Here is a 14,565-nt window from a genome sequence, read left to right on the forward strand (position 1 = left end):
TTTCTGTTATTTTCCTTGAAAATATTACTTTATGACACTTGCTGTTTGTAAATACTCAAAGTTGTTAAAATTGTATAATTTAAAAACTCATACTGTTGTTTATTTATAAATGAATATATTTTATGCATATGTGTTGATAATACACTTTATGAGCCTCCTGCTATAATCAATTAAAGTGAAAGGATGCCTAATAAATGAAATGGATTAAGTTCATTCTAGAGAAGAATCATCAAATAGTGCTATCACCATATCCCACACACACTCACTAAGTAATCTTCAAATGCTATATTTTTAGGGATTTGTTGGCTATATTAGAAAGCTGTATCCACTGATGAATAACTGATATAATTTGTATTCATTTATTTTTTCCATGGCATTAACTTACCAAATAATGTGTTCCATATTTTAAAATATACTCTGGCTGTAACACCAACACTTCAGGAGACCATAATCTCCAAGCATACCATGATCTATATTACTCCTTTAATCAAGTTGTAACGCTGTCTCTATTTTGTCTTTAAATTTTTCAGTTTCCCACTCTATGAATGTTTCACATTTGCTTCTTTTTTTGCAGTTCTGTGTTTTCTGTGGTTTAGAAGTTAAATACTTCGTCAGACTTAATGCAAAGAACTGAGAAACTATAAATAGGCCAAACAACAACTTTCCTGTTGAGTGTGAGCTTTTCTACTAATTTTAAGGCTTTGAGGGAAGGTTCGTTTTCTCAAGCTCTAGAATGTTTATAGCTACTACTTACATTAAGTGGGAGCTGACCTAAAAACTAGCATCAGATACTCTGCACTCAAGAGTTCCCAGCCCTGGAAGTGTGCAAAATCTTTGTAATGGAGAGATGGGTACTTCTCTATGGGATATTCCGTGCATAATTTCATATCTCCACAACCTGTGGCTTCTTACAGATCACTCAGTGTAAATGTGCATAATATTTCTTGAATAACTGTGAATTGAGTGACTATTAGGTGATAGAGATAAATGGGTAAGCACATTTTGAAATGGCTGATTAATTTCCAAGTGATATATTGTGTATGATAATGGAAATTCTATGTTATAAAACAATTAGTATTTCTTACTATGTAATGCCTGTTTTGGGGGGAGAACAGGGGATAAGTTTTACTTTGATTGAGTCAGTTAACTTTTCTATTACTTTTCAACCTTGTAATGGGATTTGGAATTGAGGCCCTAGATTTTAAAGTGTGTGTGTGTGTGTGTGTGTGTGTGTGTGTGTGTGTGTGTGTGTGTGTTGACAATGAGACATTGACAAAATATTATCTTGAAAATATAATTTGATGATTTTGAGTTGACTCACTATGAAATTATAGATGTAGAGAAACTTTAAGTGTTATTCTTTGTCTATCCGGTTCCCTTTAGAGTCAAAGGAACAGATGATGATTCAGGTTCAGTAACCTGATATAAGCCACACTTAATGGCAGAGCCTCAATTCTACCTCTAATCTTGCATTTCCCAGTTTTTTCTCCCCTTCTCTCCTTTTCTAATGTGTATTTTTTTAAATAAATATTTGTTGAGCTCTTGAACTGTTTTAGGCATTGAGGTTAATGGCAGTGGTCAAAATAGAGAAAATTCCCTGCCCTCATGTGTTTATAGTCTAGTTAATTCTGTTCACTCCACATCATAGGCTTTTTATTTTTCCAAGATACTAAAAGCATAAATTATTAAAATTTAAAAATTTTGATAGAAATATGGTAAGGATTTTCATTTCATCAGTGAGGTAAAATAAAATATGTAACAGACTTTTGAATGCTTTAATAATTAAAAATAGAAAGGGGAAATTTATGTATTGAGTATATTTTACCTATTGATGATGTACTTATCATCAATGAATATTTATTTATTATTTCATAGGTTTATGTACATATTTTATTAATTTAGTTTTATTTAAAAGTGTAAGGAAAAACATTTGTGAAAATAGTTTGCTATTTTTAAATTAAGTGTATTTATTAAGGGACATTTTAGAAAACAAAGTAGAAAGAAAACAATAACATCATTTGAAGCTGATTGCTATAATTATTTAAATACATTCTCTTTTAGTCTTTTATCCCTTTTGATTTTTAACACAATGTGTCAATTGACAAATTAATAGCAATATAATATACTATATAGAACAACATAGAATAATAAAATGCAATATACTTTGGTTTTTATCAAAATTATTTTTCTTTAAGAAAATAAGAGGTAGATAATTCATTCACAATTCATTTAGTCTTGGAGTTTCACTTTCATTTTTATGTTCTTTATGATAGCTTGACCATAATCATATTTTTCTTTTTCTCTTTTTAAAAAATTTATCATTAGAAGATAAACATTTTTTTGTATTTATTTCAAAAACTAGTTTTAATTCTGTATGAATTGAGGATAGGTAGATGGACAAGTTTCCATTGTTATTGGACATTTATTTATTTACTTATGCCAATCTGGGATTGTGCTTAATAATACTACAATGAATATTACATGTGTTGGTTCTCATTCTTTTGATTGATTCCCAGAGGTGAAATTAGTAATAAGTCAAAGGCATTGATTGGTTACTATACATAAAAATCAAATAGTTGAAAACCAATGAGCACTTATAAATGGGTGAGAGGTTGTATTATGAGTGATCATTTGAGAAGTGGTCACAGCAATCAAACATAAAGAAATATAATCCTTTCCTATCTGTTCAAAGACTTCCAGTTCCCCATATAGAAAGAGAAACAATGATGATAGAGGAAAAGAAATAAGAGGTAGATCAAAGCAGCCCTTTTAAAGACCTGTTATTTTCATAGCACCATGGACTCCGATAATATAACACTTGTTGATCTCTTCTATTAAACAATAATACATATAAATTATTAGACTAAATAAAATCTACCCATTATCCCATAATGCAGAGAGAACCTATCATTTTAATGCATTTGCTTTGTGCATATGCATGTTTCTGGCATATGGGATAAATGTATAAAATGTGGTCATACTATGTGTATGACTTACTATCTTGCTTTTATTATTTTACATAATGTGAACACTTCTCTGTTGCTTTTTTTTCAATTTATTTAGTGACTGCATAATATTCCATAATTTATTCATTTATATTGGTCTTATTTCTACCTTTTTTGGGTATAGTAAATATTAATATAGTGAACAGTTTTTAAGTAAATTGGTAGTTCTAATAATGTAATTAGAATAAATACATATAATTAGAATTACTAATTTAAAGAGAATGCCATTTCTGAAATTTATATGTGTAAGTGGAGGTAAATTTTTATACCTAAAGTTTCCTTTAGGTTATCACGATGTTCTGTAGCCTTTCACACATTATTTGGGTCTCAGATCTATAATTATTCTTTTTTGGACAAATTTATGGCTATCAGACGGTAGTTGAGTTGTCAGTTTCACTAACTAAAAGAAATTTTCGAGGGTTCAGAAACAAGTGAAATTACTCAATATTAAATAAATATCCATTATGCTTATTTTGTGCTGACCATATGATTACATGGTGATTTTAATCACCTTCTCAATAATATATGTGTTTTCTTTTTCTATCTGAGAATGCTTTAGTGCCTTGTAATTCTCTAAGGATGTCCAAACTGTGTGTGTGGGGGCAAATAATCTATAATCTCTCTCTCTCTCTCTCTCTCTCTCACACACACACACACACACACACACACACACACACACACACACACACACACTTCTATGGTTACATGTTATTTTTTCTTGCTGGTGGTCTGGCTGGCCTGACTTTGATCTTTAGGATGAGAACAGATATTTGCAGAAAGAGTAAGTCTTTGGCAGACTACCTATAAGATTTTCCCACCTGCCTATGCCAGGGGCTCTTTCCGAGCTGCCTCAACAGGAAGGGCAACTAAGTACTCTTGATTTGGGATGATGAATTGTTGACTTGAGGTCACCAATTGGAATGAACTCTGAAGTGTATAGTAGACTTGTATGTGATTGCTAGAATTTTAAAAAGACATCCACATTTGACTACAGTAGGGCATTCTTCATGGAACTGTTCATGGCATAACACATCTGGGTCTCCACGTTTACCCAACTCAGTTCCTTAGGCTCTGTAATTGTGTATGTGAGCTCCCAGGCTGTACCCTGAAGACTTGTATAAGTTTGACTTGGTGGAGAGAGAAGAGCATCCTTGGAGACTAAGTCGTGGTAAGTTTTAGTCTGCCCGGAGCACAGAGCTTAGTTGCTGAATAATGTATGTTTAATATATGTTGAATCAGTTCCAGATTTATAAAGGCTGTAACAGTAGATCTTGTATATTGTATTTTACTGTCATCTGTACCAGAAGGGACAGAAGGGATGAAACTAAAAAAAAATCTCCCTTGCTCCTTTTGGTCAGAATGGGATAAGTCAAGGTGGCAGAAGATAATGAAACTTTGTTAAAATGAGGTTTTTGGTTTCTCCATCTGATCTCACTTATTCATTTCACTCCAGATTTCCATCAAGAACTGAATTCAGGGTGAATGCTTCATATATTCTGTTAAAGTGGTGTAAATTGTTATATGTGTACAGATGGGGTCCCACACTCAGGCTTGAAATTATCCTAGGAGATCAATACCATATATGAAACGGAATAAAAATAGTAGTTAGCATAGTTACTATCCTAACTAGTGTAGATGCTTGAATACATATCTTATACTATTTTTCAGGGAAAGGTGATGTATTTGGAGACATCTTCTGGAAGGAAACCACCCTCGCTCACGCGTGTGCCAATGTCCGGGCATTGACATACTGTGACCTTCACATTATCAAGCGAGAAGCCTTGCTCAAAGTCCTGGATTTTTACACGGCGTTTGCAAACTCATTCTCAAGGAATCTCACTCTTACTTGCAATCTAAGGAAACGGGTATGTTATCTGGATCCACTTCCCCTTTTATTATCCAGAGGGATACTATGTCATGCTTTATTAGTGGAGGGTTGGAAAGTTATTTAATTTTCAGGAGTACATTCCCAGCAATGTGAAGTGACATCATTTTCTTTCCCCTTATTTATCTTTTGTTTACTTTTTAAGGGGGAAATAGCACCTGAATATATGGATAAAGATTTGAACCATTACAATTTAAGATGCAAAATGAAAAACAGACTTGAGGAAAAGCAAACAAGCTATACTATAATATAATTAGTTAGTTCTCGGGGTTTATAACTGCTAAAATTACTATTAGTGAATCTTTATTATGTGGATTTTTTAAAGCTGGTAAGTTTAATCAAACTGGTTGTCTATTATATACTCCTGTTTCATTTTAAAATTCTTTAGTGATGAGAGAGAGAGAGAGAGAGAGAGAGAGAGAGAGAGAGAGAGAGAGGCCGAGCATTCATGTGCCCTGACTGGAGATTGAACCTGCAAACTTGGCGTTATTGGGGCAACACTCCAACTGAGCTACCTGGCCAGGGCCCGATTCACTCTAAAACTTCCTTCTGCATTAATTCTTATTCCCCATTAATTCTTTCCAAGCACACTATCTCTAAAAATAATTATCCACACTGACATGTCCTACAAATAGGTATAAGGATTTTTTTACTTTGCACTGCTGATGCAAATATAATCTTCATTGCCATTTTATTTTTTTATTGATGGTGTGACACATATTTAATTTGCATAAAGAAATCTCCTATTTCTGATTTGTAGGTCCTTGGACATTAGATAAGGCTCTTTTATTGCCAAGGATGAAATACACATTTGGATAACTGCATGGAAGGAATTTCATATAAAATGATTGCCTGTCTACTGTGGTGAAATATTTTGAAATAACAAGCCTTCCCTTCTACCCCATTAAACAGAACCTTCCCTGTAGTTAACATGGAAGAAAAAAGTCAATCCAAAAGACAAATGAACTTCTCTACCGTAGGAACAGAGAAATGACAATAAGCAAATCAATGTAATTCCCTACTCCGGGTTCTAAAGGAGGATAAGGCTGCAGCAGTCATATTCATACTAGCTGTGTCACAGTATTTTGTTCTGTCCTTGAATAGCATTTTTGGTCTCTATTTTTGTTAACAAATAGTTATTGAGCATCCACAGCCTGCAAGACAAAATGTAAAGAGCTTTCAGCAGCACAAAGACTAAACACAGAGTCTTTATGTCAAGGAGCCTACAGTCAGTTGCGATTATTATGTGAAACAAATTTGGGAAACATCTATTTGTGCAAGTAATTGGAAATTAAGGTAGTGATGAATGTGGGAGAGAGGTACCATATATAAACTAAGGGTTTCTTATGTGTTAGGGAGCTCGGAGTCCCTTTAAGTATTAAGCAAAATTATGTCTCCTTTGGTGTATGCTCTACCTTCTCCAATGAAAGATTCCTTCTCTACAAGGCAGGCTGTTAGATATTTGAAGCTCTTATATTTTAAGTCTTTTACAATCTAAGTTTTGCTCGTTTTGGAATCTTTTCACTTACTACAGGATTATCAAAACTCCTATCTATGTTGTTACAGTCCTTGTTACAGTGATCTTATTTGTCACGGTCCTCCTCAAAGCATGTTGTTTACACAGAATCTCATCTGATGTTTATCATATTCCTGTGGGGAAAACAGGGCCATTATTTTCTCTTCAAAACACACAAGGAAGGAAACTCAGCCCCAGAGGGATTAATATCTAATCACTAATTGATCTATTTACAATGCATAGACAGATAATTAAGAACTCACCAAGAGAAAATAAATTTTGGTTCTTCAAAATGAATTCATCACAAAGCTCTATTGCCCATTTTTCTCCTTCATACATCTGAGCACGTGCTTATCACACACTCACACATGTGCACACACATGCACACATGTGTACACATACACACAGGTTGTAAGAGTTGAGTGCACATACCAGCTTGGTTGCCTCTGATAGAAAGAGAAGCTAGAGACAAAATCAAGTAGTTTTTGTAAGGAGATCTGAGAAAATATACTCCAGGGATTCATGAGAATAGTTACCATTTGAGAGCCTATTTTATAGCCAGGTACTTCAACATATTTTACATATAATAACTAACCTTATTAAATGTCAACTACCCACAGACAACAAAACCCTGTATAATCTATTTTGTCGATGAGGAAGTAGACACACTCTCAGCAATTTACAGTTTCTCATTCATTCAATCATTCCCAAATGAGCTACTAATAAAAAAATATTTTATTCTTATTGCTATTATTGTTAGGTTTCTTGCAATTAACATTTATTGTGAATTGTATAATAAAACTATGTCTTTAGTGTGCTACTGACATCTCATAGCTGTCTTAACCATACTTAAAGGTGTGCTTCGAGTAAATTGGGGGACCCAATTGTGAGAGCCCTGATTTAGAGCCATCATTGGGTACAGTTTTGGCCACATGAGCAGATCCAGTGGCTGAGTGAGAGGCTTGTATGGTGTGCAGTTCTCGGTGGCTGCCGTAGGTAGGCATGACACAGTGTTTTAGCTGCTTGCCTTTATCCCCATTAAGGAAAAATAATATGTTTGTTTTGCAAATATAGCTCTCACTAAACATCCTTAAGCCCCTTTATATAAAACTGGTAATTTCATCCAACAACCAGAGCAGGGGTTGGCAAGTTTTTCTGTCAAAGACCAGAAAGTCGATGTTTTAGGATCTGAGGGCCATATGGTTTCTGTCTCACTACTCACTGTTGCCACTGCAGAGTGACAGCAGCTGCCTTAGCTTGGGCAGCCATCACGGAGTACCACAGACTGGGGGCCTTAAACAGCAGGAATTTATTTCTCACAGCTTGGCCCATGTAAGTCACCTTTCTCTGGAATGCCAAACGGTGTTTATTAACCTAAGGACCAGCCCTTATGTGTGGGTCTGAGAGAGCAAGCAGCACACCCAGTAGGTGCTATCTAAATTTTAAAGGATTCTAATCAGACTTTTAAAGCAGCTTCTGCACTTTTGCTCATTCCGCCTAGTGCGTATGCAGTGCTGTTTGCCATTTGTGTAAAGGAGTTAACACAGCAGGTGTGGCTGCTGTGCTTTGAAAGACGTGCTTGTGTAGTGGGCCCTTGGCTGGCATCTGGGAACTTGAATTTCAAGATGGTTCCCAAACCTGATAAGAGTGGCTCACTGTGCCCACACTATTTGTCCAAACAGTGTGGTTTACGCTTAGCATTTACTTCCAGGAGTCTGGCTTTGGTGTGTGCCAGGCATGTGACCAGCTTCCAATAACAACGCTGGGCACCATGTTCCTAGTGAGCCTCCCTGGTGGCGACTTTCCCAAGTGTTGTCCGGACTTGTTGCTGAAGGAATAGAAAGAGGACCTTTGGAGGCTTGTGCTTAGTGGCCCCTGGACTTCACCCACCCACTGCTTCCCTTTGCTAAGTTTGCTTTGTATCCTTATGCTGTAGACAGTCAAAGCCGTGACTATATGCTAAATTCTGTGAGTCCTCTTACTCTTCGCAAATCATCCAACCTGGGTGTGGTCTTAAGGACCACCAATGCACCATTTATAAAGGTTGATGAGAAATCTGTATTGTCATCAAATCTGCAGATATTTTGGTAATTTCATCATAACCCTTTCCCCATAAAAGATGCTGACACCTACTGAAAGTATGCTTTGTGAGTATAGAAGAAAGAAGTATTAAAAAGTTGGTGGGTATATTTGTTCACGAGGCTGTCAGTAATATTCCATTTCTTTGAAACCTAAAATAAATGCTACATTAGCACTTCTAACAACATTAAATGTGGCTGGGAATTTTTATTATTTCTAAGTATTTTCTTCACTTTCAAAATAGCCAGAACATATTTTCCTCCAGAATGACTATTTAATAGGAGGAGTGAAGAGTTTTGTTATTTTCTGTACCTCTTCTGGTGAGACACTTTGATAAAGTGTGGCACAGAGAGTATTGGCTGGCTCAGTATATATTCAGTATACAACCATCACGCTCCTACTGTGTGACTATGGGGTTATGGAGGTAAAAGGCCAAGTGCCTTCTCTTCAGGAGCCTGCAATCTAGTGAGTCAGGTGAAAACATCATACTAGAGTCAGATATGAGAGGGCTACCCTCAGGGCACCAAGGGGGCATAGAGGAGATGAGTCTTATTTATCCCAGGAGATAGACAGGGATTCCAGGAGGTGATGCAATGCTGGAGTTAGAATTTTATTTCAAACAGAGGAATATTCTAGAGCAAGGAAGGATCTTGCAGACTGTCTAGGTCCAATCTATTTTCTTTAAAGATGAGAGAACTGAGACCCAGAGAATTGCATGATTTGCTCAAGTTCACTTAGGTAATTAGCAGCAGAGGTGGGGCTGGAATCCAAGTCCTTTTAATCCCATGCTGGCTGTATTTCTGCTGTTCAGCCCAGATTATAAGCCTTATGTAGAAGATTGTGAGTAAAATACAATACTGAATTGTGTTCATTTTTAATAGGGAAGAAGGAAAGTATATGGTATGAGTTTGTATGAGATTCATAGTTTGATCTTAGTGTTTTGCACACTGATTCAGAATAAAACTAATAGTGGAGCCAAAAAAGAAAGCTGTACGTAGTGTTCAGAGTGCTTTCAAGACTCCCAGGCTCAGTATGAGCCATTGTATATGGTATGGCCACAGCAGGTATGTCACTTTCATTATGAAAGGTCTTGTTTTAGTAAAAGCATGTAACTTACATATAGTATTGTTCAAGTGATGTTACTGAATATGGAAAATCTGGCTTTGCTGATACTACTGTGTTCTGATGTACTCCTTGCTAATAGTTTTAAGAACTATTCTGACTGCTGCACCACCTACTATAAGCATTTATAAAAAGAAATTTTCTCACATTAAACAAAACCCCATTTTTTTATCTTTGTTTTTTGTTATTTTTTAAGAGGGTAGCACTTTCACATTAGAAATTATGAAAAAAATATTGGCAAATTTACTGCCAAATGTAGCAATTATGAGTACTAAAATTTTGTTAAGTTTTTTAAAAGGGAAGAAATATAGGAAGGAAGAAAGAAAGAAAAGAAAAACAAGTATTTTCATGTAGAGTTGGGAAAATCTGAGACCTGGTTGATAACAGGAAAAGGAATGAGCTTGTGGTGAGAACAATTCTTTGTTAGAAATGAGAATTATGATTACTATATGGCCACTTCCAAAAACTCAAATAAATATATTGATAACTGAAATTTGAAAAATAATAACAAAAATTAAACATGTCAGTATAGGCTAAAATCCTATATAATAAAAGCCTAATATGCTAAGTGTCTGGTTGACCGGCCAGCTGTTCAACCAATAAAAGCATAATATGCTAATAATATGCTAAGGCTGCTCAACCGCTCGCTATGATGTGCACTGACCATCAGGGGGCAGACAGTCAAACAGTAGTTTAGCTTGCTGCTGGGGTCTGGCCAATTGGGACTGAGCAAGACAGGCTGGACATGCCTTGGAGCCCTCCCATAGTCCCTTTCCAACTGGCCAACCTCCCATGTCCCTCCCTGGCCCTGATAGTGCACTAGTGGGGTCCCTCAGCCTGGCCTGTGCCCTCTCGCAATCAGGGACCCCTTGGGGGATGTAGGAGAGCCAGTTTTGGCCTGATCCCACAGACCAGGCTGAAGGGACCCCACTGGTGCACAGATTTGTGCACCGGGCCTCTAGTTGTATAATAAAGCAGGTTTCCCTTTTGAAGACCATATCCATTGTGTTAGTGAGTATAAACCTCTCTTGTGGTCATGGCCTGACCATGATTGGCCATGGTCTTCATTCCATGGTTTCCCTGAATTTGTTGCTGATGTAATCAAAATTTTGTAGTCAAATAGCTCCAGAGAACATGTTTCTAGTACATCTACTGTTGTCATGGAGTGGAGCCCACTGGACACTGATCAAAAGTGATGCCAAACTGACACTTGCCCATTAGTTGTGGTCTCAAGGAAAGGCTTCTATTGTTGCCTCAGAAACTCATCTTGCTTCTGGTTTATACTCATTTTTATTGATCATCTCTATATCCCTTAGTTCAAGACATAGGCTAATCTGGGATCTTTCAACAATATTAATTTAACCCTTGTATTAGTCTGCTCAGACTTCCATAACAAAATAACACAGACTGGATGGTTAAACAGACATTTATTTTTCTCACAGTCTGGAGGGTAGAAGTCCAAAATCAAGGTGCAGACAGGGCTGATATTTGGTGAAGACTCTTTGTGTTGCAGATGATTAATTGCCTTCTCACTGTGAGCTCACATGGCCTTTCCTCTGTGTGTGCACATGGAGAAAGAGAATGAACTTCCTGGTATTTCTTCCTTTAAGGACACTAATCTTATTGGATCAGGGCCCTATTCTTTTGACTTAATTTCTTCCTTAAAGGCCCTATCTCCAAATACACTTACACTGGGGGGGGGGGGCGGCTTAGGGCTTCAACATATGGATTTGGTGGGGAGGACAAAAGCAGTCAATAACAACTCCATTTGTTGTTTGTTTTAAAATTTAAAATCAAGACAGCTGAAATGGGTCTGCTTTATTGGGGATGTACAGTAGCATCAGCATTCAGTATTGATTTTTGTAACTTCTGGGCAATGCATAATTATCAAGACTAGCAAAATGTTTTTGCACTCCTACAGTGATTTAAGAAAAGATTCTCATTTAAACTTAAAAAAAAAATTCCCCAGAATGATTAATACAAATTGAAAATTGGTAAAACAGAACAGAGAGGTACTTGCAATATCTCTTTTAACCCATAAAGCCAGAGTCCTTTCTCACACATGGCACTGTTCTTAAGTAGAGAGCAGTTGAACCCAGCTGGCAATTTTATAGCTAAGTATAGCACCAATCCTGTATTCTAATGTTCCAGGAGTAAGAAATAGTGGTTCAGGCTCACTCTTGCATTAGAACAAGCTAGCACTCAGTAACTGTTTTTCTTTCCAGAAAGCATTTTTATCATGGTGAATCTAGCAGCACAAAGTACCTTTTTTTTCTGTGAGCAATGAAGCATCTCTATAGCAATTATCTTTTGTGGATGGAAAACACACTAGAATTGGATATGAAACAGGCCTAGAGGACTTGTTAGATGTACATGCGTTGCAGTCAGCATGTATTTCAGTACTGGCATCTTGAAAGAAATGACCTAGGAATGTAATAATGGGTGTTCTGACTTCACTAATTTCCTTTCTTCCCCCTGATGCCCATGTTGGTATAACAGTTAAGCAAAAATGAGAGCATACTCCTTCCAGAAATCCATAATTTTCCAATCCCATGAAAAAGAAATCACTTAAAACATTGTCCACAGTTGGGACAAATGATAGTGTGGTTTCCGTAAAACTCTGAAGTAGTCCATGGTATCTATGCTTACTTCTCTCATAGCGTTGATTGTGGTACCATGGTTTCCTATTTACATTTTTGTTTTTTCACCTAAACAAAGAGCTCCATAAAGCAGGTATTTCCTGTAATCCTGTTATTGCAATAAGCAGAAGTGCTTGCTACAATTGAGTGAATATGTCAATGAATGAATGAAATGTGAACAGACATGCCACCCAGCACAGCTTTTATCAATACTGACTAGAATAACAAATGATACCCTGGACAGCTTTGGCAAAGAATTTTATGAAATAGGATTATGAAAATGACCATTACTGATTCATGTTAAATCACAATTGGAGTTAACTTGTAGCGGCAGTTTCTCACCTGCAGATTCTGCCACAAGGTAGCAGCTTGTCATGTGCTTTCAGAAATAGTACAGCAGTTTGGACACGAGTGTTGAGTGAATTAAACTCACATGATACCAGGGGTCTTAATTTCCAGAATAGTACCCTAATCTCATTCTAAAGGACTTACCACACTAGACTCTGAGCAGACAGTAGTTATAACTCTCATGACCTCAACTGATCATCAGGATTGCAAATTCACTGCGCCCTACTCGACGTGTTGGCAGTAGCTCTGCTCACATGTTTGAACCCTCTAAACTGAGCTGCATCCACACTGATGTAGCTCACTGCCTGGCCATTTACACAACACAGGGAGTGAGCTAAGAGAGATGAGGTGACTTGCTCCTGGCTACACAGCTGATAGCTGCTCTGAGGTTCCAACCTCAGTTTCTCAGCTCTGAGCTGGCTCTCATTCCACTGATGGTGGTAGAAGGAGGCTGACTTTCAGCAATTCCAGGAGTTTGTCTTGTGCATTTAAATGAAGCAGAGACCTATTTATGCAGTCTTTTGAGCCCTTCAGTTGCTTCTATTTAGAGCTTGCTGTTGGTCTGCTTCCAGATGGAATAACGACGTTTCCACATTTAGTTACCAGGACATAGGTTCACAGAACTCTCACTCTTCTATGATGCCTCCAGTTCTTTAAGGACACTTTCCCAAGTTTCAGAGTGAGGACTGGATTCAATAATTTACCAACATACTTGACAGTAAATTATATTATCTGTTGTTCGACAGTGCCTCTTTTCAAAAACTAGAGTTTATTCTGAGCACAAGAAAATATGTATTTTAGCAGTAAACAAGAAGGAGATGAATAAGCATTTAGTAGACAGAAGTGTACTTATCTAATGTAACATAAGGGGTAGATATTTTATAAGTTCTTTTTCTTGGGAACCCTCAACATAGCAACAACCCATTCTTAGGTGCAATGCTTCAGCATTTGTTTTATTTTAGGGCTGAATTGTGCCTTAAAATAGTGCCTTTCTAGGGGCATCATAGCTGATGCCAGACTGTTCATTTGCAACATGTCTACCACGTCTTAATTCTCAACACGTATTATTTGACCAGGGACCACTGAAAGCATGGTGCTATAGCATACCATCTTTATTTAAAGGAAATAATCCATTTGAATGAAAAAGCAAGGATTCCTATGAAGAATGAAAGGCATATATTATTTTCTCCCCTAATGCCTTTTGTTGTTGTTTTGAGTTTGGAATACATGCACTTTTTAAATATACGACTTATCTCCTTATGTCTCTTTTCACTTCTCTCTTCTGGAAAACAAAGTCAGTGGATATTACCTGTGCTCAAAAAAAGTTATATGTATAATATTAAACTTGTATCTGTTTATGGACTTTTATTTCAGTATATTTTTAGGCTGAGTTTTTGGGGGAGGGTCCTTCCTCCCCAAACCCCAGCATAACGCCTACATTTGATCGTATAGTTTGTCATTGTAGAGAGTTCTTCCCTTCACTTTTTGAGCTGAATCCATTGACTCAGCCTTTTCTGTTCTCTGAGGTACCTGAGAAAATCTACAGCTCAGTAGACACACATTATAAAAGCTTCCTTGCTGCTTCTGAGGAGTAGCTTTGCAACACTTTACAACCAGGAAATATTTTGAGAAGCATTTGGTTACTCGGAGGAGGAGTTTCAAGATGTTTACAGTGAATTCAGTACTACTGTGAGTTCAGACTGTTGACAAAAAAAGTAAGATAAATATTGTAATAACACATGTCAATTTATATAGAATAGAAGGCATTTTAAGCATTACATACACTTTGCAAATGAGAAAATAGAGACTGTTCTGTGGTTGGATTGCGTTCTGAATAGTTGACTATTATGACCAAAATGGCATTTGCCTTCCTAGAATGTCCATGTTTCCCCCCTCACTGGGAGGTGCATTTCATAGATTTTGATATTGCAATCAAGTGGTCTTTTCCCAAAGGAATCAAATCAAGTCATT

The 14,565-nt window shown here is 36.7% G+C and overlaps 1 protein-coding gene across 1 annotated transcript in view; it reads left to right on the plus strand.

Moving 5' to 3' along the window:
- The window catches only part of KCNH5 (potassium voltage-gated channel subfamily H member 5), a 244,634-nt gene that overhangs the window by 187,577 nt on the left and 42,492 nt on the right, over positions 1-14,565 (plus strand). The window contains exon 10 of the mRNA XM_006096025.3: positions 4,674-4,870. Within this exon, the coding sequence (XP_006096087.1) occupies positions 4,674-4,870 (197 nt within the window). The remainder of the gene's footprint in view (positions 1-4,673; positions 4,871-14,565) is intronic.

This window comes from Myotis lucifugus, unplaced genomic scaffold, assembly GCF_000147115.1.
Source record: "Myotis lucifugus unplaced genomic scaffold, Myoluc2.0 scaffold_166, whole genome shotgun sequence".
Taxonomy (NCBI): Eukaryota; Metazoa; Chordata; class Mammalia; order Chiroptera; family Vespertilionidae; genus Myotis; species Myotis lucifugus.